The following is a 25,946-nucleotide window of genomic DNA, read 5'->3' as shown; positions in this document are numbered from 1 at the left end:
GCAAATCAATTTAAAATCAAGTATTGTTATAAAATATATATCTGTTATATCTTTAAATACTATTAAATGGAAAACAACTTAAATCAAGCAATTATACAGAAAATTTTACGGTTGTTGAAATCTCTTAGAATGTAACCTATCGTTTACATATTGTTTGTGTAAATAGAGCAGAAACTGAAAGACTTTCAACTTTTGTTCACAGAGAATATCAAGGGCCAGATTGTGAACGTAGTAATCATCCTCAAAACAAGGGCGCGAGCGAAAAACTTTCGTTTTCTTGGGAAATTCCAATACATTCTTTGATATCCACTTTTGGTCTTTCAGTCGCTTTTTCAACTCGTGCATTACTGCATCAGCATAAAAAGTCTGGCCGAATACGCCATGCATACAGTCCATGTATATACCCGGATAGGAGCTGGGCAAACACTGAAAATGGTAGCGTCTGGGTTGATTATCTTCTTCAATTGTGTTCATTTCCAACACGTCCATCATAAAACGATCATTGGGCACACAGTTTCGACTTCCCAATAAGAGTTGACCAAAATGCTTCTTACAGTCATCATAAAAGACTTTTTTATCAAATACGATTGCAGGCTTCGTTGGCTTGGAGCATTCTCTCCGATCTCCAATGGACAATACTTTCACTTCTGACGTTAATAAAGCTACAACTGAAAATAGTCAACTTTAATATTTACAACAAAATTTTAAATCAATTAACTTACTTCTTTCTGCTTTTTTATTATAATCATTATTCATAATGGATTCAGGTTCAGTCTCTATCATTTCTTCGGTATTATATATCAAAGCTGACTAGCAATTTGGACAGTTCTGTCGCCGGTATAAATAAACAAACTGAGAGTGATATACAAACATTTCACAACAAATATCAACAAATCTATTCTCGATTGGAGCTTTTTAACATGGCTGCGTTATGAAATGCCGAAACAAAGCAGCACGAAGCACAACTTGTGACGTCACAATGTAAACTTGATTATAGTTTCTATATATATATATATGTATGTAGATTTTAAATACTTTTCGAATTTGACTTAAAACTTGTCGATCAACTATACAGCTTTTAAGAATTTAAATTTTCTCTAGATATATAATAAGAATATAATAATATAAAAATAAAAATAAAATAAGATAAATAGATCTTAAGCTTTGACTGAAAGGCAGTTCCAAAACGTGAAAAATAATGTTGTTTTTTTTTTTCAGTTTTAATTTAGATAATTAATCTATAAATGTGTTAATCTATTGATTTTAACAAATTATTATCGATGCTGCGTATTATGTGCATGTTCTCTGTGCAAGTACATCAAGTACGGAAGTACCTTCGCTCTTTGAATATTCAAGGCTTTGAAAACAAAACCTAAAATATAAAACTCCTCAGGCTTATAGGCATTACGGTATACGTCTCCTTTGAGTGGACCTACTATAGCATTCTTGGATATCCAATTTTCCTCCTTCAGGAACCGTCGCACATCACGTAAGACGGCATTTGCATTAATTGTCTGATAGAAGTAATTTAGATACGTATGCCTGGGCTTTGTTTTCTGTGCGGGGTAACAGTAAAATTGATAGCGAGTGGGCTGATTCTCGAAGGCGAAGGTTACCATTCCAAACCATTCAATGGGACACAGACCACTGACATCGTCGACTGGCGCTGGATTTCCCATCAAAACTAAACTCAAATAATTTGTGCAGTCCACGCTGAAACTATTCTCGATCGTAACTGGCTTAGCTTTTCTGCGACTTACGACTTCCTTCGGATCTCCAATGGCTAATACCTTTGTTGTAGAGGTCAGTGTCGTTAGAGCTTTACATGTGTAACAATTGGAATTTTCTTTATTTTATTATTGTCTTGCAATGCTCGAAATGTAACTTACTTGTGTCATCTTCTGTCTCCTGTTCGTTGTACATAATTATTTTGTTATATATATTATTTGTTGTGGGTTAAGTTTGAGTGCCTTGATTTTATTATTGTCAAACGTCTTCAATGCACTGCAGACTGCAAAATGATAATCATTAGTAATTTCACAAATCTAACAAAAGCTATCAAAGAAAGCTTTTAGTTCCAGATAGAAAACAACTGCAGTTTGAATGAAAAGCTTTTGAATGATTTTATATATTGTAATATTTATAATCAGAATATCTGGAATATTAATAAATAGGCTTAAAATGTTAATGTAAAATAAAAAATTTTGCAATATTTATATTATGATTAACTTTATCAGTTGTTAAAAAGAAAATACAATTGCAACACAGCTGACTAAAAAGCAAGGCTTCAAGCAATTAGCAAATTATACTATACTGAAATACTATACTATACAAAGTAATTATTCAAAGTGTTTCTTCTAAGTGTTTCCTCTAAGTCTTTTTCTCTATTTCTTCTATGTCTTTCCTCTAACTATTTCTTCAAAGTATTTTTTTAGTATTTTCCTAAATGTTTCTTCCAAGTATTTTCTCTAAGTTTTCCCTCTTAACTTAGCTGAACGATCATTAAATATTTACACACACTACTACACTTCACTTTACTAAGCACAACTGACTCCCACCAGGCCTGGACGACTGAAGAAATGCTGGAGCTGCTGCCCTTTATATAGGGCGACTCTCTCACACACACTACGACGCTCTCAAATGTTGAGCCCGGCGACAGGTAGAGATCGTTTTAATCGAGATCTAAATGACCAATGGGAGCAGTCGGTGCTGCTGCAAGCATTCTAGCTTCGTTTTACTTGAATACGAAACGAATACCATTGCATACATAACTTCGGTATCTCTTCGTTTCCCTTACTCTTGGTATGCAGACAGCCAAAGAGCGGAAATTTTAGCGGGGGGCTCCGACAAGAGCTTTATGGCTTGTTCCTATTTAACATACATTTTATAAAAAATATAACTTAAAAAAGTCTTTCTTTATTCTTTTAATTATCTTACCTAACTAATTTAATAAACCAATACACAAAGAAATAAATTAAAGATTTCTAAGAATTGTGCTTATCGTTTACATATTCCTTGTGTAAGTATAGCATAAACTGAAGTGCTCTAAGTCTTTGCTCATGGAGAATGTCGTGAACTATATTCTGCACGTAATACTCGTCTTCAAGGCAATAGTATGAACGACCAATGATTTTTCTTGGCATTTCCAGTGTATTCTTCGATATCCAATTGTGGTTTTTCAGTCGCCTTTTCAGTTCGTGCATTACTGCACTGGCATACAGTGTGTGGCCAAATATGCCATACTTCATAGAGCTACCCGGACAAGCGCCGTGATGACACTCAAAGTGATATCGTCTGGGTTGATTATCATTCTCGATTGTGTCCATTTTAAACAAATCCATCATAAAAATATTATTTGATACAAATGGAGTTCTATTCCCCAATAAGAGTTGGCCAAAATGCCCCCTACAGGCATCTCCAAAGATTTGCTTATCAAATTTGAGAGCTGGCTTCTTTGGCTTCACGTATTCTCTCCGATTTCCGATGGACAATACTTTGATTTCTGACACTGATAATGACATAGCTGAAAATAATCAAAATTTATTATTTTCAAATGGCAGAAACGAAATTTTAACTTACTTGTTTCTGCCTTATCAGTATTGTTATCCGCAGCTGGTTCTCTTGTTCTTGCAGTCTCTATCATTTCATTGGTGACTAACTCTACTCGGTTGAAATGCAATTAGAAAATGCCAAAAGCCCTCCGCTGCGCCGACAGAACTACTAAACTGAATGAATGTAATACAAAGATTTCACAATGAATGTGTTGAAAGTTTACATAAAGCTTTTTAGTAAAGTTACATTATGAGTAAGGTTCCATTATGAAAGTCCTGAACACGACAGCGCGATTCACAACCTGTGACGTCCCAATGTAAGCTTTAATATTGTTTTGAACATACATACATATATGCTTTAAATACTATTATTAGGATATATGTGTGCTTAATGTTAGTCTTAAGTCGTTTAAAGTTGTCTTATATTGCATGATTCATTAAAACCCAATAAATCAGAAATATAAAAATTTTGACCTGCTTTTGCTCTATAAGATCTATCAAACAATATTAATAGTCACCATACATATACAAGTTAACACAATCGACCAGCAAAACATAAATGTTCAGATTGATCACGCGCCGTCAGCATGAATGTAGCCGTTCCCAGCGGATATTGCACAACAGCAGCAGTGGCTCCAACGCGCAACAATGTTGTTGCCCGAAGTAATGCGATGCCTCGCGTAAATATGCAATGTCAGCATAATCAGGGTTTAGGGCTAGCTTTGGATATAAGAATTTATGTCACTGTACTTTAGTTGATTTTTGATAATAAAGAACGTCGGTCGTCGCCACGGGATTATTGAAGTCTACTCATTTTGTGCAACACCGCACACTAACATCTAACAACTACAGCAAAAAAGCTTAATTGGCGCCCAACCGAAACGAACCCAAAAAACAAAAAAAAAAAAAAAACGAAATTAAAACTTCGATTAAAACAAGCATTCAGTGAGATAAATACCCCACAAGTGCAAAAAAAAAACAGCAAGACAACTAAAACGCATAACCAAAACGAAAAAAGAAAAAAAGAAAGCAGCATTAGACGAAGCAGTACGCAGCGAAGACACCCACCACGAAGCGGCTCATCAGCGAAGAAACACACAACATACAGTCTACTAACATAATATAAGAACATGTGAGTAGAGTGTTCATTGCAAAAAAAGAAATTAAGGAGTAAAAACAAATAAAAACACAATTTCAACCTTTAAATATTAATTATTAATAACAAAAAACGCAGCACGCAAAATTCCCTGTCTTTACTTGCCCTATGAGTGATAGTGAAATACAAGATTTAATAACAAATTTTCGAAAAATTTACAACACAGAAAATTTAAAAATGGCTTTGAATTCAGATCAATTAAAAGCTATAGTAGAAGGCGCAGTCGCAAGCGCTTTAGCTGCTCAAAAAGATAGCTTTGATAGAAAATTAAACGAAATTGAACAACGTATAAATTCAGTACAGGTTAGCGCACCCGAGGTAGAAACTTTCAAGGAGGCAGAAATCAAAATAGGTGTTATTTGCAACGAAACCCTTGACATCATGAAGTCCCTCCCGGACTTTGAAGGAAAAAGCGAAACTTATGTATCTTGGAGAAAGGCTGCGCATATCGCATACAAGGTATATGAGAAATACGATGGTAGCTCAAAGCATTATCAAGCTTTGGGAATATTAAGAAACAAAATTAAGAACGCTGCTGATATGGTACTCTCTTCTTTCGACACTCCTCTAAATTTTAAGGCCATTATAAATCGGTTAGATTTCACGTACTCCGACAAACGACCGATATACTTAATTGAACAGGAGATGTCAACACTCCGCCAAGGAAATTTGACACTACTGCAGTACTACGACGAGGTAGAAAAGAAACTGACTTTACTTATAAATAAGACAATCATGACCTACGACACCACCGTTGCCTCTTCGCTAAATGAGAAATATAGAGCAGACGCCCTGCGAGTATTCATCTCAGGAACCAGGAAGGCCTTAAGTGATGTCCTATTCTCAGCTAGACCAATTGATCTTCCCTCTGCATTGGCATTGGCTCAAGAAGTTGAGTCAAATCATGAACGTTATATGTTCGCCACAAATTTCGCCCGCAGTATAGAAGAAAAAGCGCAGAAGATCGAACAAAGACAGCAAGTCAGAGACAAGACTCTAGCTCAAGACCCAAAACACAACCAACCAGGAAAAAGCCCACACTACAAAAGACCAGAATTCTCACCACGACAAGAACAGGTAGAACCAATGGACGTTGACTCATCTTCTCGCTTCAGACAGGCTACGCAACACCAACAAAACGCGACCTTCTCGAAACAGACTCAGTGGCCAAATCAACAACGACGCACTCAATACGAAAACTACAATAACCAGGGACAGGCAAACAAACGACCAAACAGCGGTAGCGCACGGTTCACAGGACCGAAACAGCAAAGAGTTAACCACCTAGGAACAGAAGATACAGAATACGAGCAGGACAATAGCGAATACCAAGCGATCGCAGAAACCGAGACAGAAGACGTTGACAATGAATTGGACGAATACGACCAGGTCAATTTTTTAGGAATAAATCCCTGCTCCCGTTCATAGAGAGAACGATAGCAGGGAAAACCATAAAGTTGCTAATAGATACCGGAGCCTCAAAGAATTACGTGAGACCATTAAAAGAACTAAAAATATTACGCCGGTAGAAAAACCCTTTCGATTAAAATCAATCCATGGCCACAACGTAGTTGACAAGAAATGCATAATGCACCTTTTTAATACCAAGACAACATTTTTCTTATTACCAAACCTCACGACATTCGATGGTATAATCGGACTTGACCTACTAAACCAAACCAACGTTTTATTAGACTTCAAAAAATAAGAAACTAACAACAAACTATGGTTCTGAGACCATTAACTTTCTAAAATGCCCAGCCGTAAATTTCACAAGTGTCAAAGAAATAGAAGCCCCTCAGGCTATAACAACGGAATTTCAAACAATGCTCAAAGCCCGAGCAGGAGTATTTGCGGAACCAAATGAAGCGCTTCCGTATAATACAAATGTCATTGCAACTATTAGAACAGAGGACGAGAATCCCATTTATTCAAAATTATATCCATACCCAATGGGCGTATCAGAATTCGTAAACACAGAAACTCAAGATCTGTTAGAAAACGGTATAATACGTCCGTCCCAGTCACCATACAATAACCCCGTGTGGGTTGTAGATAAAAAAAGGTACCGACGAGCAGGGAAGAAAAAAGAAACGTTTAGTTATAGACTTCAGAAAACTAAACAAAAAGACAATAGATGACAAATACCCCATTCCCAATATAGCCTCCATTTTATCCAACTTAGGCACAGCAAAGTACTTTACAACACTAGATTTAAAATCCGGATTCCACCAGATTTTACTTGCCGAAAAAGATAGAGAAAAAACAGCCTTTTCTGTAGGAAGCGGAAAGTATGAGTTCTGCAGGCTCCCTTTTGGCTTGAAAAATGCACCTAGTATTTTTCAGAGAGCCATTGACGATGTGCTCAGAGAGCAAATTGGAAAATCTTGTTATGTTTACGTAGACGACGTAATCATTTTTTCTGAAAATATGGAAAGCCATGTCAAGCATATCGCCTGGGTCCTAGATAAACTATACGAGGCCAACATGAGAGTTTCACCAGAAAAGTCGCACTTTTTCAAAGAAAGTGTAGAATACCTAGGTTTCGTAGTCTCAAGTAATGGTATAAAGACATGTCCAAGTAAAGTTGAAGCGATTCGTAACTATGAAGTACCAACAACTTTGTTTAACGTCAGATCATTCCTTGGGTTGGCAAGCTACTATAGGTGTTTCATCAAGGACTTCGCGTCTATAGCAAAACCTATAAGCGACATCTTAAAAGGCCAAAATGGCAAAGTGAGCGCCGGACAATCCAAAAAAAATTCCAGTAAAATTTGACGAGAGTCAACATGCGGCATTCGAGAAGCTAAAAGAGGTTCTTGCATCCGAAAATGTAATGTTGCTCTACCCTGACTACAAGAAGCCGTTTGATTTAACAACGGACGCTTCATCCTCTGGTCTTGGGGCAGTTCTGTCACAAGGTGGAAAACCAATCACCATGATATCAAGAACATTAAAGGATAGAGAGCTTATCTTTGCAACAAATGAGAGGGAACTACTTGCAATAGTTTGGGCTTTAAAAAAACCTCGAAATTATCTATATGGGGTAAAAAATTTAAATATCTTTACGGACCATCAGCCTCTGACGTTTGCAGTATCCGACCGAAACCCGAACGCAAAAATCAGGCGTTGGAAAGCTTTTATAGATGAATATAACGCAAACATCTATTACAAGCCAGGGAAGGAGAACTACGTTGCGGACGCACTGTCACGGCATAATATTCATGCCCTAGAGGACGATGTACAGTCAGACAGAGCCACAATTCACAGCGAAATATCGCTCACATACACCATAGACACAACAGACAAACCAATCAACTGTTTCCAAAACCAAATTATAATAGAAGAAAATAATATAGCCTCTGATCGTACAGTTATCCTATTTGGTAAGAAAATCCGACATACAATTCATTTCTCAAACAGAGACTCGTTAATCAAAAGAGTTTGCGATGTAGTCAAAAAAGATGTCGTAAATGCAATCCATTGCGAGTTACCAATATTAGCATTCATACAACATAAACTAATAGAAACTTTTCCAACAACAACATTTCGATATACAAAGTACATAGTAAATGACATTTTTGATAAAAACGAACAGAAAGAAATAATTGCAACAGAACACAATCGGGCTCACAGAGCAGCCCAAGAAAATGTGAAGCAGATTTTACAAGACTATTTTTTTCCGAAAATGACAAAATTAACGAACGAAGTTGTTTCAAATTGTAAAATTTGTAAAACAGCTAAGTACAATCGTCACCCACAAAAACAAATACTTGGAGAAACACCCATACCTTCCTATGTGGGCGAAATACTACACATAGACATATACTCAACCAATAAAAAATACTTCCTTACGTGCATAGATAAATTTTCAAAATTTGCAATTGTTCAACCCATCGCTTCAAGGACAATAATTGACATACAATCAGCAATTTTACAACTTGTAAATTTTTACCGGCATACCAAGACGATCTATTGCGATAACGAGCCCTCCATAAAGTCCGAAACAATAAAATCTCTGCTAAACAATCAATATAACATTCAAATCGTAAATGCCCCACCACTCCATAGTACATCAAACGGACAAGTCGAGAGATTCCATAGCACCCTCGGTGACATTGCAAGATGCCTAACAGCTCAAAGGAAAATTACTGACACTGTTGAAACGATACTTCAAGCAACTATCGAATATAACAATACAATTCACTCAGTAACGGACAAACGACCAATCGATATAATCCACTCATCCTCCCCAGAACTCGAAATAGAGATAGGAAATAAAATTCAAAAGGCACAACAACTCCTAACAAATAGAGTAAACGAAACAAGACACAATAGACAATTCCAAATAGGCGACACAGTTTTGGAAAAAACAAACAGACGCTTAGGGAACAAACTGACACCACTATACAACGAAGGCAAAATTGACGCAGACTTGGGGACAACAGTCTTAATAAAAGGGAGGGTGGTCCACAAGGACAATCTAAGATAGGCAAAACATTAAATTCCCTTTTTTATCTTTTTAGGATTTGGACTATACTTCTTTTTGCTACAACGATAACAGCGAAATTGACTGACTATACTAACATGGACTACATACCGATCTTGGACGGATACGTAACCATTTGGACGGATTTCCAATACTTGAAGCACTCAACCAACCTTACCCTATACTCAGAAATAGTAAAAAATACGAAAGAATTAGCAAACCATTTCCCCCGATCACATATGAGAATGTTATTAGACGCAGACATACAACATATAGAAACATTAATAGCTACAGTAAATGTCCACCATAGACATGCTAGGGAGTATCAATATGCTAGGCACCGTTCTAAAGGTCGTAGCTGGCACGCCAGACCATGATGATTTCGAGAAACTAAAATTTACACAGAATGAACTTGTAGAGTCAGAAAATAGGCAGATAACCATAAACACAAAAATGCAGGAACAAATTAATAAGCTAACTGACACCGTAAACCTCCTAGTAAAAAACACAAAAGTAAAACAAGTAGACACAGAGCATTTATATGAAACGCTGCTAACAAGAAATAGAATAATTATCTCAGAGTTAAAAACCTTAATACTATCAGTAACACTTGCAAAGGTTGGAATTGTAAACCCCTCCATTTTGGATTCCACTGATTTAAAAAACATTGTTAATGAACACTCTATAAATATCACTATTACTGACTTAATGGAAGTATCTCAAATTAAAGTTTTGTTAAGCGAAAATTTTCTACATTTCATTATAAGATATCCTAAGCCTAGCATAGTATGTAAAAAATTAACCGTATACCCTGTCCAACACAACGGCATCATAATAAATTTCGCCGAAGACTACAATTTAGCTGACTGTGGAAATCATGTAATATCAATAGGAAATTGTAGTACAGCCCTCACAATAACGTTCTGCAAGAAGTCACCCTACACAACATGCGCTCAACAGCTACACTCAGGTGACACCGCACATTGTTCAACTCGGCCCAGCCACCTCGAACCTCTAACCATAGTCGACGATGGAGTAATCATCATCAACGACGGAGCAGCTACAGTCAACGAGCAGATGGTAAAAGGGACGTTCCTCCTTACCTTTGACGACAAGATAAAGGTAAACAACACCGTATACCAAAACCAAAAAAACTACGTGAGGAAATCCCCGGGACCAGCGGTATCTGCGCTCTTAAATATAACAGACCACCAAGAGATACCAAGCCTGCCATACCTGCAGAAGATAAGCATAAAAAATCTGCGGGATATTGCTCAACTAGAGGAAGGGCTAGTAAGAAGGCCAATAGTATCTGGGCTAACCGTGGCCATCCTTTTACTCTCCTGCTACGCTTCGATGAAACTCTATCAAAGACATCAGAGGAACAAACGTCAACGTGATCTTCAAACATTAATTAACAGTTTCAAGAAAGCCGAGGACGTCATTCATCTAAGTGGGGGAGGAGTTAACACAATCGACCAGCAAAACATAAATGTTCAGATTGATCACGCGCCGTCAGCATGAATGTAGCCGTTCCCAGCGGATATTGCACAACAGCAGCAGTGGCTCCAACGCGCAACAATGTTGTTGCCCGAAGTAATGCGATGCCTCGCGTAAATATGCAATGTCAGCATAATCAGGGTTTAGGGCTAGCTTTGGATATAAGAATTTATGTCACTGTACTTTAGTTGATTTTTGATAATAAAGAACGTCGGTCGTCGCCACGGGATTATTGAAGTCTACTCATTTTGTGCAACACCGCACACTAACATCTAACAACTACAGCAAAAAAGCTTAATTTACATATTAAAGTTCCCAAATTATTAGCAATGCAATAGTGAGTGGCTCGTAGCTCATTTATTTATTTTTTACATGCTGCCTGTGTAAATAGAGCACATAGGGAAATATGGCCTGCCATCGTCTACGACTTTCGGCTTGATATGCCCTATAAACTGCGTTCCGAATATAATTTTCCTCGGGACTATAGCCCCAACCATCTAAATTGGCTTTCAAAGGTCCAGTTAGCACATATTTTGACAGCCAATGTTCATTCTTAAGGATTGCTCTAACCTCCCGCAATAGGGCATATGCATTAATTGTCTGATTGAAGAAATATAAATTGGTATTCGTGGGATGAGTTTTCTTTGCGGGGAAACAGTAAAATTTATAAAGATTGGGTTGATTTTCCCTCCTAATGGTTTCCATGCCAAACCATTCAATTGGATACTCGCCATCTGCCATGTCTTTAGGTATTGGATTTATCATTAAGAGTTGCCTTAAATAATCTTTATAGTCGGCATTCAAATTTCGTATGTTATTTTTCATTTTAGCCCCTTCATGTTCTAAGGCCTCCGACTTATCTCCTATAGCTAATATCGTTGAATTCATTGCTGTAAATATGTAAGATGTTAGTTAATTATATTTAGAGAAACGTTCATTAATTCTTACTTTCATCCATTTGTACTTTTAATTTAGATATAATAATTAATATATATATATTTTTAATCCTTAGACTATATTTGTTGAAAATGAACACAGAGGTTGACAACAGGTCTTTATACTTTGTGCTGTATTTATATACTAAATTTGCCGCAGAATATATGATTTCATAAGAAAGCTTAGAAAGCTCAATTACAGCTTTTGAAAGAGATACCTTTGTACATACATATATACATTCTAATATCTACTCTGCGATTTCTCAAATTAAGTTCAAGTTCAACATTTTTTACTTTAAGCCCAGAAAATAAATTTAATACTAAATTGTTCATATATATCTACGAACAGAGTATCATATTGTATGCAATTGTCTTTAAATTTATCTTGTTCAATAGTTGTCACTTCAAACAAATCCATTTTAACGTTTGTATTGGCCGGAGCCAGAAGGTGCTCGATTTCCCAATAAGAGTTGACCAAAATGCTTTCTACAGTCATCCAAAAAAAACTTGTTTATCGAATTCTATTAAGGGCTTCTTTGGCTTAAAGTGTTCTTCCTGATTTCCGATGGATAACACTTTCACTTCTGATGCTAACAAAGCTACAGCTGAAAATAAGTTAACTTTAATATGAGACAAATAAATAAAAAGAGAAATTTTAGCCTACTCATTATTGTTGTCCATAATTGATTCAGTTTTAGTTTCATCCATTATCTTGGCATTATGCATCGTTTTCAATACAGTTATATTTCTTTTTATATAATATATCTTACAAAGAGCATATACTATTGGATGGAAATGCTTATATAGAAAATAATTTTACGGTTCTTAAAATCTATTCTTATGCCTTTCACGTACATATTCTTGGTGTAAATATAGCAAAAACTTAAATATTTTGAATTTCTGTTCTTGGATGATGCCAACAATCATATTGTGAATGTAATATTCGTCTGCAAAGCGATAGGTCGACCGAGTAAGATCCGTTCTCCTTGGCAATACCAATGTATTCTTCGATATCCACTTTTTGTCCTTCAGGCGGCTTCTCAATTCGTGCATTACTTCGTCGGCATACAGGGTCTGGCCGAATACGCCATGCTCCACATACTTACCCGGGGAACCACCAATATTACACTCAAACTGATATCGTCTGGGTTGATCGTCTTCCTCAATTGTTTTCATTTCGAACAAATCCATTACAAACCAATTATTGGACGCAAGGGGCGTTTTACTACCCAATAAGAGTTGACCAAAATGCTTCCTACATTCATCATAAAAGATTTGTTTATCAAATTCCGTTTCCATCGGCTTTTCTGGCTTCAAGTATTCTTCCTGATTTCCAATGGACAACACTTTGACTTTTGACGTCACTAAAGCTACAGCTAAAAGAAATCTAACTTTAATATTCTAAATTGGAATATAGAAACTGTAACTTACTTGTTTCTGTCTTATCAGTATTGGTATCCGTTAGTTGTTCTTCATCAGTCTTCATCATTTCTTCGGTATTATTTATCACAGTTAGCTAGAAAAGCACTACGATAATTCAGTATCATTCTCGTTCGCCAGCATAAATACACTGAATGAATGAAATACAAACATTTCATAAAAATGCGTTGAAAGCTCCTACGAAGCTTTTTTGCATGGTTGCATTACGAAGTGCCGAAACGAAAAAGCGCAGATCAGAAGCTATGACGTCACAATGTATGAATATATTATATATTACATGTATTTAAGAAATTATATATTTATTTACAATAGCTCAAATATAATCAGTTTAATATAGTATCAAGTTTTGTACAGAATTGGTACTTTTTTAAAATAATTATTATTTATTTTACTTTACTGAAGGTATTTATTTATGCCTATTTCTATGTAAGAATTGCAGGAACCTAAAGAGTTTCGGCGCTTCTGTGTTCAGAGCATCCGAAACAACTTGCTGAATGAATTGATCGGAGCTGTGGTATAGACTACGATCGAATTTAGTTCTGAGAGGTGTTTCAATGACGTTTTCTGATATCCAATTCTCACCAATTAGTCGATTCCTTACAACCTCCATGATTGCCTTTCCATCGAATACCGGCTCAGAGAAAATATCACCCGGCTTGTAAATATTCCCATGCACCAGATAAAAATGATAGCGCCTGGGTTGTTTATCTTTTTTAATACTAGTTACTCCAAATCTATCCACTCTATTCCAATCTTCAACAACTTCGATGGCTATTCGGCTCCCAGTTAAGAGCTGGCACAAATGTTTTCTGAAACTCTCTTGTAAAATATCCGCGTTACGATTCTCAACAGATTTTTCACTCGCTGTGCTTTCGTCATCTCCAATTGATAATACTTTTTGAGTATATGTCAATTTAGCTATGGCTGGAAATGTGCATCATAAAAATCAGATATCTTCTATCTATCTTCTAAAATGCTCGTATTACCTGACTTTTCTTCAATTTCTGTTTTATTGATTTCCATGTTTACTTTTCGCTTACGTTTACACATATGCATCTCACTTTGAAATCGTATTGCTATTTATTCGTACATGTACATATATATATGTATGTAAGCTACTCTCTTAAAGCTTTTCGTATCATTATTATTTTTTTTAAGTTTGTTGTTTACATCCAACAGCTGTTCGCTTGAGCTTACAGTAATGTTTTCGTGTAGATATATTACGTCCTCAGAAATGAGAGATCTGTAAGTTTGTTGTTTTGCTTATATTAATGAAAATTTTAAAATATACATAAAGTACAGCTATTATTTAATTTATTTACGATACTTCTTATTTTGTACATGTTCTCTGTGACAGTACAACAGGTACGGTAATGCCTTCCTTCTCTCAATATCGAAGGCCTTAGAAATAAAAGTTTCAATATGAGTTTGCTCAGAGCTAAAGGCACTAGGAGTTAGTTTTGCCTTCAGTGGCCCCATTAAAAGATGTTTAGACATCCAACGTTCCTCCTTCAAAAATCGCCTAACATCGCGCAAAATGGCATTTGCATTAATTGTCTGGTAGAAGTAATATACATTAACGTGCTTAGGTTGGGTTCTCTGTGCGGGAAAACAGTAAAACTTATAACAAGTAGGCTGATTCGCTTTGCGGATAACTTCCATTCCAAACCATTCAATGGGACACAAGCCGCTGACATCGTCGACTGGCGTTGGATTTCCCATCAGAACTAAACTCAAATAATTGGTGCATTCCTCTTTAAATTGTTTTACCTTGTTGGAATTATTATTATTATTTTTAGTATGTTCCGGGCTTGGGCAATTTATGACCTCTGTCGGATTTCCTATGGCCAAAACTTTTGTAGTCGATGTCTGTGTCGCCAGAGCTTTAAATGGTAAACAATTGGAATTTTATTTATATATTTACTTTTTTTCTTGTCTTGCAATACACGAAATTTCAATTACCATTTTTATCTTCTATCTCGTTTTCGATATTCATATTATTTATTATTATTGTAATTTTGGAACTGCTCGGCTTGACTATCTGTAGCTTTCTTATTGGCAACAGTCTTCGATGACGCTATATATACACTGCAGCCGGCCAAATACTAATCGTTAGTAATTTCGCAACTGTGGCAAAAGCTTTCAATTAAAGCTTTTCGTTTCAGCTAGATAAAGCTGCAATACACTTTTATGCTATCAGATTGGTCTTCATATATTAGAATATTATCGATAATTTCTGTGTAAAAATATTATGAAATTAAGCAACCTTTTCCATTCTGCATCAAGTGCTTCCGCAACAATATTTTGAATATACAAATCGGATTCGAGGCGAAAGCCACCATTACCGTTTGTTTTCAGTGGAGCTTCTATGGTATCCTCAGATATCCAGGTTTCCTCTTTTAGTCTATTTTTCACATATTTAAAAGCATCCTTTGCATTGAATGTTAGGCCAGATATAATCATATGAGATCTCCAATCGTTGCCTTTTAGACAGTAAAAACGATATTGACTGGGCTTATTATTTTTCATAATACGAGCCGCACCAAAGTTATTCACTGAACTCCCTATTACAATAGGCTCGAGGGGACTTTTAATACCCGTTGTTAGTGCACACAAACGTTTTCGAACAGCATCATGAAATGAGTTTTCCTTGTTTTCTTCTGACTTGTCTCTAATTAGGTCTTCGTCATCTCCAATTGACAGTACCTTGGTCTCGGGCTTGATTGCGGCTACAACTGCAAATAAAACAAATTAGATGTGATGAATTTGTTATACAAATTTCAGTTATTCATCAAAATGTATAAGCAAGTGTATTGATAGAGAATTACTTTATTTTACTTTCAAATTACCTGAGGTCTCTTCAATTTCCGTATTACCGCTTTCCATTACTGTTTTTATAGACATCAACAAATCCAACACAGCTGACTGACTGAAGCGTGAAAACTAACTTTGTGACTGTCAGAAAGCTTTTGGGTTAACTTGAACTTGAAGTTAAAAAGCAGAGATCATGAAATATAAAAAGCTCACCAAAAGCTTCCTAATTGTTGACATTGAACAGCTGTTCACCTGAACGTTTGTGGATAAGCAAAATAAATAAACAAATAACAAACCAGCCCTCAGCTATGATACAAACTAAATATTTGATCTATTTTTATTGTAAATGAATAAATTTAATATAAAAAATATATTCTACAATCAAATTCATATTAGTTATAGTTTAATAATGACTCAAATAAAAGCTTTCAGTTTTAGCCAAAATAAATACAATTAACTATGATAAAGCTTTTATGAGTCAGTGTGATTATTGACAGTCAGTAAATCATTCCATTTCTATGCTTAATTAATACATGTACACAAAATTTTATCGAGTACTTATTTATAATTTCTATGTAGATATTGCACGAACCTAAAGATTCTTGGCGATTCTCCATAAAGTGCTTCGGAAACAATTTGTTGTATATACTGATCGTAGGCGTACGGCTCACTACCAAGTTTGGCTTTGAGCGGTGTTTCAATGACATTTTTGGATATCCAATTTTCTTCTTTTAATCGATCCCTGACAACCTCCATGATGGCATTTCCATCGAAGACAGGCCCAGAAATAATCTCACCCGGTTTGTAATTGTTACCATGCAGAACATAAAAATGATAGCGCCTGGGTTGATTACCTTCCTTAATGCTAGCTGCGCCAAATCTATCTACTTTATCCCAATCAGGGACAACGTCAATGGGTGTTCGGCTCCCAGTTAAGAGCTGACAAAAATGCTTTCTTAAGTTCTCTTCCAGAATATCTGTGTTGCGGTTCTTTTCCCTCGCTGGGCTTTCGTCGTCTCCAATTGATAAGACTTTTGTCTTGGACGTTAATTCGGCTACGTCTGAAAATGGATATTATAACAATCTGCTTTGTTTGTTGTATTGAAATCGTTGTAGTACCTTTTGACTTTTCTTCAACTTCTATATTGTTATTTTCCATGTTTATTCTTCACTTATTTCTCTTACAGTACAAAAGCTAAAGAGACCGCACAGCTGACTGGCTGAAACGCCAAAACTAAGTTTGTGACTGGCAAAAAAGCTTTTTATTAGAGAGCAGAAATAGTGTCGGACTACCAATTTCGTAACAAATATATGAAAGCTCTGTAAAAGCTTGTGTTGTTTTCAATTAAATTGTTTATATCTAACAGCTGTTCTGATTTGCGCGCTTTCTACGTATCCACAAGAGGTAGATCTAAAACTAGAGAGTAAGAGTACTTGTTTTGCTCGTTTAAAAGATATACGAATGTATTTATTTAATAATTTATAAAAATAATGTAAATTAAACTAACATATGGAGTAATCTAACATATGGAGTATTGAGGATTTACGATTCGGCATGTAGCGCTCTGTCGAACAGAAGCTGAGCAACGAGCATGGGATATTAGAGAATGCAATAGAAAATTGCTCTCAAATCTAAGCGTAGCAACACATATAAACTTAATAGAATAGATGACCGAATTTACGAAGTGGTCTCCACTTGTTCTTGAAACGAAATGAACGCATGTCGATACAACGCGAGCAGCACTCCGAAGCGAAAATTAAATTAATTTAAGTGAAATTAAAACAGACCTACTGTTATTATTTAATCTATTATTAAATGTGTATGAAATATTCAAAATATTTATATGAGTATATATGTACATATATATTGAAAATTAAATAATTTCATTTAACTGAAGTTTGGAGTGTTACTTCTTAGGGATTAATTATTCAAATAAAAATTAATAGTAAAATTTTATAACGCTTGCTTTGTATCATAAAAAAAAAATTAAAACTTAAATGAAATGAAAGATTTAATTGCAATATACAAGGAGAGCATGTTGACATTATGTTACTTACGTATGTATATGTATAAGAACATAAAGTAAAGGATTTTGCTCTTTGAGTTTAAGACGTTGTGATTCCATCAACTAGTTCTCCAAGCCGTTTTGAACATCCCCAACCACTTGAACTCAAACATGTGTGCTCTTCATAGATTGTCGTAGCTTATCGCAACTCACTCAGAGAGTATACAAACATTTCTTTTAGTCTCAAAGTATATTCTCTGGATGTCAAATTTGCACTTAGCATTAAGTAGAGTTAAGTCCCTCGACTCTGGCTGTCAAATCTCTTAGATTTCTATTAGCAATGATACTAATACAAATAAAGTATACTATAGGATAGTCATATATGCTGATTTAATACTAGTCTCTGTCTTCTATTCATCATCCATTCACTAATTGCCAGAGACATGAAAATTTGATGACGGCTTTAAAGGCTGAATGGAGTCTTTATTTGATTTACTATTTTGATTACTTTGCCAAAAATCTATATGTACCGTAATTACACTAAAACATATTTAAGCCTTCACACATACATATACACATACACCCACACACACAAACAGAAGCTTTAAGTTCGTACCATGAGGTTTTTGCCAGTTGGGGGGCCTTGTCCTTGTCATGTCTCGCTTCGTTATCTCCCATTGTCGTGATTGTTGATGTTCTGTTGTTGTTGTTGTTGTTGTAATTGTTGTTATTGTTGCTGATATTGCCGTTTTGGCGGTAACAACAATAACTACTGTAAAAGTACACACATCGACTGCAAGCGGTTTGAAAAGGCGCTTTTCCATTGACCTTCGCGTGTGGAAAATGCCAGCTTTTTTCCCTTACTTTTTTTTTTTTTTTTTTTTGTTATTTTCATTTTGTTCTCTGTCATATATCCGAGCACCCACACAAAGGCTCTCACACACACACACACACACACACGCAGACACAATCGAAGTGCTGAGAATAATCGCCAAGGCCCGAATTTGACATATGATGTGCCTGCAGCTCCGCTGTGTGCCAAATACATTTATCAATACTTGTTTTTGTTTTGTTGGGCTTTCTTTTTTCCCCCCTTTTCCCTATTTTTTTGGCGAATTGAAATACAAAACTAACGCAAACTGTCACACTATCTGCCCAGGCGTCTAACCAGCTTGAGCTACACCCCGATGAGTCCACCCCCTGCCCTTGGAGCCGGTCATTAGCATTTTTGGCGTGTATTTACGGCCGCAAAATATTACGCCATAAACATGACAGCAAAACAAAATGCGACAAATTTGCTACGCCCCGCTCAACTGACGAAAAGAAGTGTGCAAGGAAGAGAGAGAGAGAGAGAGAGTGTGTGTACCGGGCGTTTGTTGAATGCCCTCAAATTTATGCCACCCCACCGCGAGTAATATAATTGTCACATTTATATGTAGAAAGCTGTTGGCAGATAGTCCAATAGAGAGAGGGAGACAGAGTGAGAGAGAGAGAGAGGGAGCACAGCACAAAGTAGAGCGCAGCCAATTGGTATGAGCAACCGAAAAGTGTTGTCTTACGCTCAATTTGAGGCAAGGCACTAGGCACTAGACACTCTTGGCTCTATTCAATTGCAATGCGTTACGAGGACAGCTAAGCGAAGGATGTGGAGCAATGCACAACTCACAAATACCCTAACTGACATAAATGAAAGCAGACTAAGGCGATGCAAGTTGCACAGGGAGAAAAGCGGAGCTACTTAATCTAATTCTAAGATGATATAGGTAATGATAATATGTATTACGTATATTAATATAATTATTAATTATAATATTAATTACATTAATATTATTATTAATTTTAATATTGTCTATATTAATAAATTAAAATATTAATTTCAATTTAGAAAAATTACGCACATATAGAACTTTTTATTACTAAATTTAACAAACATAAAAATTGTATAAAATTGATATGAATATTTATATTACCTAGATTTTTATTTTATCATGATATTCCATTTTCCATGGGGTCCAGGCTATAAAAATAAATAATTTGTAGGTTCTTAACAGATTGAACAGTAAAATAAACTGCTATATAAATATATCATATAATTGAGTTCCCACACTTACCAGTTGTATTCGCAAGATGAACAAAATCTTGTTGTCCTCCATTAACTTTATCTCTACTATAGTTCCTTTTCACCCATCCAGCCACAGCCTGCTTGAGTATACTTCCAGGGTATATCAATATGTCATCAAAATCACTTAATTATATAGATTAGTTTTTATTTTGTTCTCGCTTTTGTTATGCGGCTTTCAATTGATTGATGATTACCAATATTTTGTTGACTACTAAAGCGGCTCTGTCTTGGCATAATGCCAAACGCATTAAATAGTTAAGCTACCCACTTAGCTCTGGCCATAACAATTGCATAGTTGTCGGCGCTTGGGGTCTGTTCAAAAAGTAAAGTTTATTTTTATGCTCAACGTCGACGACGTCGGCGACATGTGTGCAAATGTTAACACACAGTCAACACACACACACACACAGACACACACACACACGCATACACACGCATACTCATAAAGAGAACAGAAGTGGGGCTTAGCCCGACACATCAACACACTCACACGCACACTCAAAGTGAAACAAATCAACTCTGTTTTGGCGCCATGCGGTGCTCCTCAGCCCTACTCTGACTCTGACTATGGCTATGACTATGGCTATGGCTATGGCTGTGGCTGTGGCTCCGGCTTTGGCTGTGCACTTTTTCTAGCCACAACAGAAAGAGCCATCGACAACGCAACTCGACCAGAAACCGACCAGACGCGGGGCCAACAACAACAGCAACGACAACAACAACAACAACAACTATACAAATTTTCTTCAGTTCCTTCGCCATTATTGTGTGTTGTTTAGTGTGCCATTGACGCTGAATGCTAACGGTTCGCGTTGCCTGCCTGCCGCCGCCAAAGCGCTGACAAAATATTAAAAAAAAAATACAAAATAAACGTAGCACAACTAGTTGGGCCAAGTGTAAAGCGCTTAATAAGCCCTAACTATAACAACTATTTCCGTAAATCACTTGGCATTTCAATTGAGATTCTAATCGACGAATTTGATTTGCATTGTGTAATCTCCATTGGGTTGCTTGCATTTTGAGTGCATTAACTAAAAAGTATTTAAAGAGAAATCAGGAATATTATTAAGTGAAATCGATTTTTAGTTGCGGCGGCCCGGCCATGTCGTTTCTGTCGCCAACGCTGCGCATGGAAAATCTGTCAACGGTGCCCATCATGAGTCTGGATCATGTGCCCGAGGCGCAGCGCTACAACAAAGACAACATCGTCGCCCAATGGTGTGCGCCCATCAATGGCAAGGTTCAAATCAATTCCCACTAAACAATCTAAGCCCCTCTGCATGTTGATTAACATTTAATTAACTTTTATTCGCTCTCTCTCTCTCTCTCTATCCTCTGCTCGCTCCCAGATGTATCGCATCGAACTGGAGCACGGCACCACAAGTGGACGCCGCATGATCTGGGTCAATGGTCGGGTAAGTGGTGAATGCACTTTCCCAGCACGCCCCAAATAACACGGCAATTAGTCATGAGGCCACGAAAAAAAAAAATAAATGAATCGCTATGCATGTTTTAAGTTATGCACTTATATTAAATTGGTGAACTACACTTTTCTATAATTTGTACGACAAAAGTTTGGGTAATTCAGTTTAACTGTGGGCTAATTTCTAATAACACTTTGAAGCTATTACAATAATAGATAGCATTGTTTTTTATGAAAATTCATCATAAAATGTCAAAGTTCACAGAAAACTCAACTGCAGTGAGTGACGGAACTATTTAAATGTGGAGATAGAGACCAAGGTTGTGAAGGAAAACTTTTCTATTCTAAATAAAACAACGGAATCATATAAAGTTATAACATTTTCCTATTCAAGTTCAACTAAAGTGATTCCTGAAGGGATATCAATTGTTATTTTAATAAGTCGACTTAAACTTTTTTATTGCTTTTACATATATAAAATTAAAAAAAAAAAAAAAAACTGCTAAAGACCAGAAGAGATTCAACTTTGTAAAATATTACAAACAATACATATTAGCCATTATATATATTTTATCCAGAAATTTCAGTCTATAAAGATTTAAAGTTGAAAGTTTTAAAAGCTTTTTAAAAAGATAAAGTATATGTTTAATCTAGAAATTTTATTTAACATTCAAGCATTATTGACTAAAATTCATGAAATAAAAAAATATATATATATTTTAATTAAAATGCATTTTTTAATACATATTTCAAAAAGTTAAATCTCTTTTCTAAAAACAGGAAAAATTGTAGTCTTCCAAGTTTAGTCTTTACTTGATTTTTTTTTTTTTAATTTTATATAATATAAAGTAAAAATTTGCTAATCAAAGTGGTAATACCAAGAAATACATTATTGATATATAAATTTATATCTATAAATTAAATTTTTTTTAAATCCAGAAGTCTAAAAATATTTTTAAAAATAACAAAAATTCTCTGTTATTTTTGGCTAAAAATCTTATTTAATAAATCTTTAAAGATTTCTTGGGTAGGTTGAAAGTTCCTAAAACATTTTAAAAATATAAAATAATATATATTTTTTTAATCAACAAATACTCGTTAATAATGATTTCAAGCGAGACCTGTAGATTTTTGCTGTAGATTCTGAGCTGAATGGGATCAATCTGTCATTATATTATCATACTATTTCCCTACAGAAATATAACGTACATATATTTAATTACTTATTTAATAATGCTCACCAACATTTCAACTAAATATTTATATGTATGTATAGATACATAAAATAAAGCTTAAGTATATGTTTTGACATCCCTTTACTTGCTGCACGGTATCTCTTAGTCCAGCATTGCCAAAGAAAACTGTCTCCCTTTCTCTTTTTGTTTAACCTCTCTTCATTGCAATTTGCTGACTTGCAAAACTATAGAAAATCTGAGTCAAACAAATTACACACATGAAGCCCTACTATTAGTTTAATTGGAAAGGTTTCAGATTCTCCACTCTTGTTAATCCTCTGCCTCTGCCCGCTTGACTTTTGCAGGAAGTGCTGCGTCGCGATTGGATGTTTAAATTGGTGGGCGAGGATACGTTTGATATCGATCAGGCGCGCTGCATTATACGGGTCGATCCAGCGCCAGGCTTCAAGTACGAGTATTCACTGTACATAGACGGCAAACCGCATGCCCAGTACACCGAGGAGCTGACACGTCAGTATCGCCTGTGGCTCTGCACCTGTGGCAGCGGCAGCGGCGGCGGCGGCAGCGAGCAGGCTGGGTCAACGGATGCGTCGCAGGAATACCGCATTATGCTCAAGCTGGACACGCTGAGTTTGTATGTGAACGATGAGCTGCGCGAGGAGACGGTAAGTGAACCGGATGCAGGCCGAAAAACGAGGCTGCCTATCAATCACGTCTCCCCTCGCTTTACGCTTTGCAGGCCGTCTTTGTGGAGGGCGGCACCGACACCAGCTTCGTGCTGCAGGACACACCATTTGTATTGCAGGCACGCTCCAGCGGCAACAAACACGACGGCATCGTTCACACACTGCTCGTTAACGGGGTGCCCGTGCCGGAAGCAAAGATACAGCAAATCATGCAGGAACCCGTCTCCATACTGCAAACTAACTGAAGTCTCCTAGTAATCAGAAACCAAAAACAAAAAAGGGATCACAATTTGCATTTGTTCATACATCCTGCGGCTAATATGCAAATGTTAATTGCAAATGTTTTATATCCCAACCCCTCCCAGCCCCTCAACATAATGAAGTTGAAAGTGTTAAAAGTTTTACTTACACAATAATTTATTCGTTCGTTTATATGCATAATTGTAACGCAAATCGCAAATCGTTTACGTTCTCAATTTCATTTGACATTTTGCTAGCATTCAAAGTACTCAAAGTGCATTTAGTATAAAAATGAGAAAACACAAGATACAAATAACAGATGAATAAATAAATGTATCAAAAAACAGCGTGTGGCAATAGGCATACAAATATTACTAAAGTCAAAAAATATATATGTATTTGTATATTTTAACAAAATAATCAAAGAAAAAAAATCTAAGTGTAAACATATTACTGTATAAATATAGTTGTTTAGAAAAGTTTTGCCGTCTGTAATTTAATTTGAAGTTTTGGAAAACTTTTTTGGAAAATTCCTTTTAGATTTAAAACCATTTTTTTTCATTTATCCATTCATATGCTGACTCTACATTTCATTTTGTTTACAATTAAAATATGTGCATACTAAATTTATTCAGTGTATCGACTTGCTTTTTATATAAATGATTTACTATGTTACGCTTTAATTGATTGTTTGCTATTATTTCTGTTTAATTGAAAATATGCTGTTGGAATCTTTGTATTTGTGTTTAATAATTTTAAATTGCTTAGTGTTTTGTCACTTTGAATACAATTAACAATTTAACATTTTTTTTTTTTTTTTGTTTCGTTTTAATTTGTTATGTATCTTTTTTCAAAAATTGTTGTAGATAATTAAAAACACAATTCATTTAACCGTTCATTAAATTTAAAGCAACACAATGATATTTTGTTTAATTACTAATTTAATTCTGTTTTTCTTTCGTTTTCGCTTGCTTGTAATATGTCTACTCATTTAAGGGTTATAAAAACATAATTTACAATTTTATTTAAATATATATAAATATATATATATATTAGTATTAGTATTAATATGTTAAAAACTCACGCAGTGCCAGAAATATTGGAACCATTTTCTAGGGTACACACACAAAATTCGCGTGCTTTGAAAATAATTCAATTTTGATTTGTTTCACAACGAGCAATAAATTTTGGGACATGAATACAAAATAATCGTTTTATTGCTTGCTGAAAATCTCATACTTATATGTAGTTTACAATAATTTAACAACAATTCGTGTATAGTAAGTACAATGTGTGGAATGTGTGGGTTGGAAAACGTAAAGTTTCTAATACTTAACAAAAACAGAAAGAAATATTGCCAGTAAACGATGCACGATGACGATTTTTGTGTAAACTTTTTATAATAATACAGAAAATACATAAATTATCATTTGCTTAGAAATATATATATATATATATATTTATATTTATATTTTATATATATATATATTTTTTTTTTCTTTAGAGCGATTCAACATTTGTTCCTGTCATCAAATTTTGATAATTAATTTTATTTGCTTTTGATAATTTTTGCCAGTTCGATTAGGTCTAGACTTTAATGCATTTACTGCTTACACACATAATCAATTTATCATTATCAATTTGTTGTTGTTGCTTTTAAAAACCGTTCTGCTTACTAACACTAACACACACATACATTTTACATAATAATTACGCGCTTAATTATAATCGATTGATTTTCCTTTTCTTTTGTCAGTAGTTTATCTATCTGTTTTATTTTTTTATTTATTTCTTTTTCGTTTTTGTTATTTGTAGTAAAATTAAATGTCTCGCTTTTAAATATTTAAAAATTATATGTATGTGTGTATATATATATATTTTGTTTAGATGCGTATGTATGTATAATTTTGTAGATTTATTAGCTAAAAATTTTGTTGCATACTTTTTTGGGTGAACGTTGCTGAAAGTCTTGCATTGAGTTATGAAATGTTCTCTGTTGCTGTTGTATTAATATTATTATTATTATTATTATTATTATTATTATTATTATTATTATTATTATAAATTTCTCTTCATGTTGCATGCATAGATTTTGCCTAGCTTGCCTAGGTGCTTAAATAGTAAAGTAATCATTTGTAGTTTAGTGTAATACTCGCAGCTTGTGACAGTTTTCATTTCATTTCTTTTCGATTTTTTTTTTTCTTTTTTCTTTTTGGTATGAAAGTAGTTTGCTTTAAGACATTTGTTCTTTATGTAGAAGATTATAACTGTTTAATTTTTTAAATATATATTTATTTTTGTTTTGTTTTTATTTTTTGCTTTTTGTGTTTTATATATTTGAATTATTTTTGTTGCACTTTCTAGCTGTTGTTGCTGTCTGCTATCTGC

At 35.1% G+C, this 25,946-nt stretch overlaps 4 protein-coding genes across 7 annotated transcripts; 1 reads left to right on the top strand and 3 right to left on the bottom strand.

Annotated features, from left to right (window-relative positions):
- Positions 1-21: 21 nt before the first annotated feature.
- LOC26527206 lies at positions 22-1,056 on the bottom strand. 2 transcript variants are annotated; one of them, XM_044011160.1, is made up of 2 exons: positions 723-1,056; positions 22-662 (listed from the first exon to the last, which is right to left on the bottom strand). In XM_044011160.1, the coding sequence occupies exons 1-2, from the start codon at positions 781-783 to the stop codon at positions 106-108; spliced, it is 618 nt and encodes a 205-aa protein (XP_043867095.1). In that variant the 5' UTR covers positions 784-1,056; the 3' UTR covers positions 22-105. The 2 variants fall into 2 exon arrangements, with proteins under 2 accessions (XP_043867095.1, XP_015019662.1); XM_015164176.3 differs by having other exon boundaries at positions 22-668; positions 723-1,040.
- Positions 1,057-11,034: 9,978 nt separating this feature from the next.
- On the bottom strand, positions 11,035-13,222 carry LOC26527535. 2 transcript variants are annotated; one of them, XR_006357906.1, is made up of 4 exons: positions 13,063-13,222; positions 12,296-13,007; positions 11,645-12,236; positions 11,035-11,586 (listed from the first exon to the last, which is right to left on the bottom strand). XR_006357906.1 is itself a non-coding variant. In XM_044011161.1 (3 exons), exons 1-2 carry the CDS (start codon positions 13,118-13,120, stop codon positions 12,457-12,459), a joined length of 609 nt encoding a protein of 202 aa, XP_043867096.1. In that variant the 5' UTR covers positions 13,121-13,218; the 3' UTR covers positions 11,316-11,586; positions 11,645-12,456. The 2 variants fall into 2 exon arrangements, 1 of the variants encoding a protein (XP_043867096.1); XM_044011161.1 differs by having other exon boundaries at positions 11,316-11,586; positions 11,645-13,007; positions 13,063-13,218.
- Positions 13,223-13,359: 137 nt separating this feature from the next.
- On the bottom strand, positions 13,360-16,032 carry LOC26528547. 2 transcript variants are annotated; one of them, XR_006357938.1, is made up of 3 exons: positions 15,921-16,032; positions 14,058-15,806; positions 13,360-13,995 (listed from the first exon to the last, which is right to left on the bottom strand). XR_006357938.1 is itself a non-coding variant. In XM_044011221.1 (3 exons), the coding sequence occupies exons 2-3, from the start codon at positions 15,065-15,067 to the stop codon at positions 14,386-14,388; spliced, it is 603 nt and encodes a 200-aa protein (XP_043867156.1). In that variant the 5' UTR covers positions 15,068-15,806; positions 15,921-16,032; the 3' UTR covers positions 14,322-14,385. The 2 variants fall into 2 exon arrangements, 1 of the variants encoding a protein (XP_043867156.1); XM_044011221.1 differs by lacking the exon at positions 13,360-13,995 and having other exon boundaries at positions 14,322-14,954; positions 15,034-15,806.
- A 4,627-nt stretch (positions 16,033-20,659) lies between these two features.
- On the top strand, positions 20,660-23,579 carry LOC6580319 (fas apoptotic inhibitory molecule 1). The gene is made up of 4 exons (XM_002006131.4): positions 20,660-21,253; positions 21,363-21,428; positions 22,977-23,297; positions 23,372-23,579. Exons 1-4 carry the CDS (start codon positions 21,116-21,118, stop codon positions 23,561-23,563), a joined length of 717 nt encoding a protein of 238 aa, XP_002006167.1. The 5' UTR covers positions 20,660-21,115; the 3' UTR covers positions 23,564-23,579.
- Positions 23,580-25,946: the final 2,367 nt, after the last annotated feature.

Source organism: Drosophila mojavensis, unplaced genomic scaffold (assembly GCF_018153725.1).
Source record: "Drosophila mojavensis isolate 15081-1352.22 unplaced genomic scaffold, ASM1815372v1 contig_81, whole genome shotgun sequence".
Lineage (NCBI taxonomy): Eukaryota > Metazoa > Arthropoda > Insecta > Diptera > Drosophilidae > Drosophila > Drosophila mojavensis.
This window is presented reverse-complemented; position numbering and strand designations above follow the sequence as displayed.

Bases quoted from the DNA above. Each gene is read 5' to 3' on its own strand.
- LOC6580319 (XM_002006131.4), top strand. From the start codon at position 21,116: ATGTCGTTTCTGTCGCCAACGCTGCGCATGGAAAATCTGTCAACGGTG. The intron at 21,254-21,362 runs GTTCAAATCAAT...GCTCGCTCCCAG, and splicing joins GTGCGCCCATCAATGGCAAG to ATGTATCGCATCGAACTGGA. The intron at 23,298-23,371 runs GTAAGTGAACCG...TACGCTTTGCAG, and splicing joins ATGAGCTGCGCGAGGAGACG to GCCGTCTTTGTGGAGGGCGG.
- LOC26527535 (XM_044011161.1), bottom strand. From the start codon at position 13,120: ATGATGAAGACTGATGAAGAACAACTAACGGATACCAATACTGATAAG. The intron at 13,008-13,062 runs GTAAGTTACAGT...GATTTCTTTTAG, and splicing joins TACTGATAAGACAGAAACAA to CTGTAGCTTTAGTGACGTCA.
- LOC26528547 (XM_044011221.1), bottom strand. From the start codon at position 15,067: ATGAATATCGAAAACGAGATAGAAGATAAAAATG. The intron at 14,955-15,033 runs GTAATTGAAATT...TACCATTTAAAG, and splicing joins CGAGATAGAAGATAAAAATG to CTCTGGCGACACAGACATCG.
- LOC26527206 (XM_015164176.3), bottom strand. From the start codon at position 783: ATGATAGAGACTGAACCTGAATCCATTATGAATAATGATTATAATAAA. The intron at 669-722 runs GTAAGTTAATTG...GACTATTTTCAG, and splicing joins TAATAAAAAAGCAGAAAGAA to TTGTAGCTTTATTAACGTCA.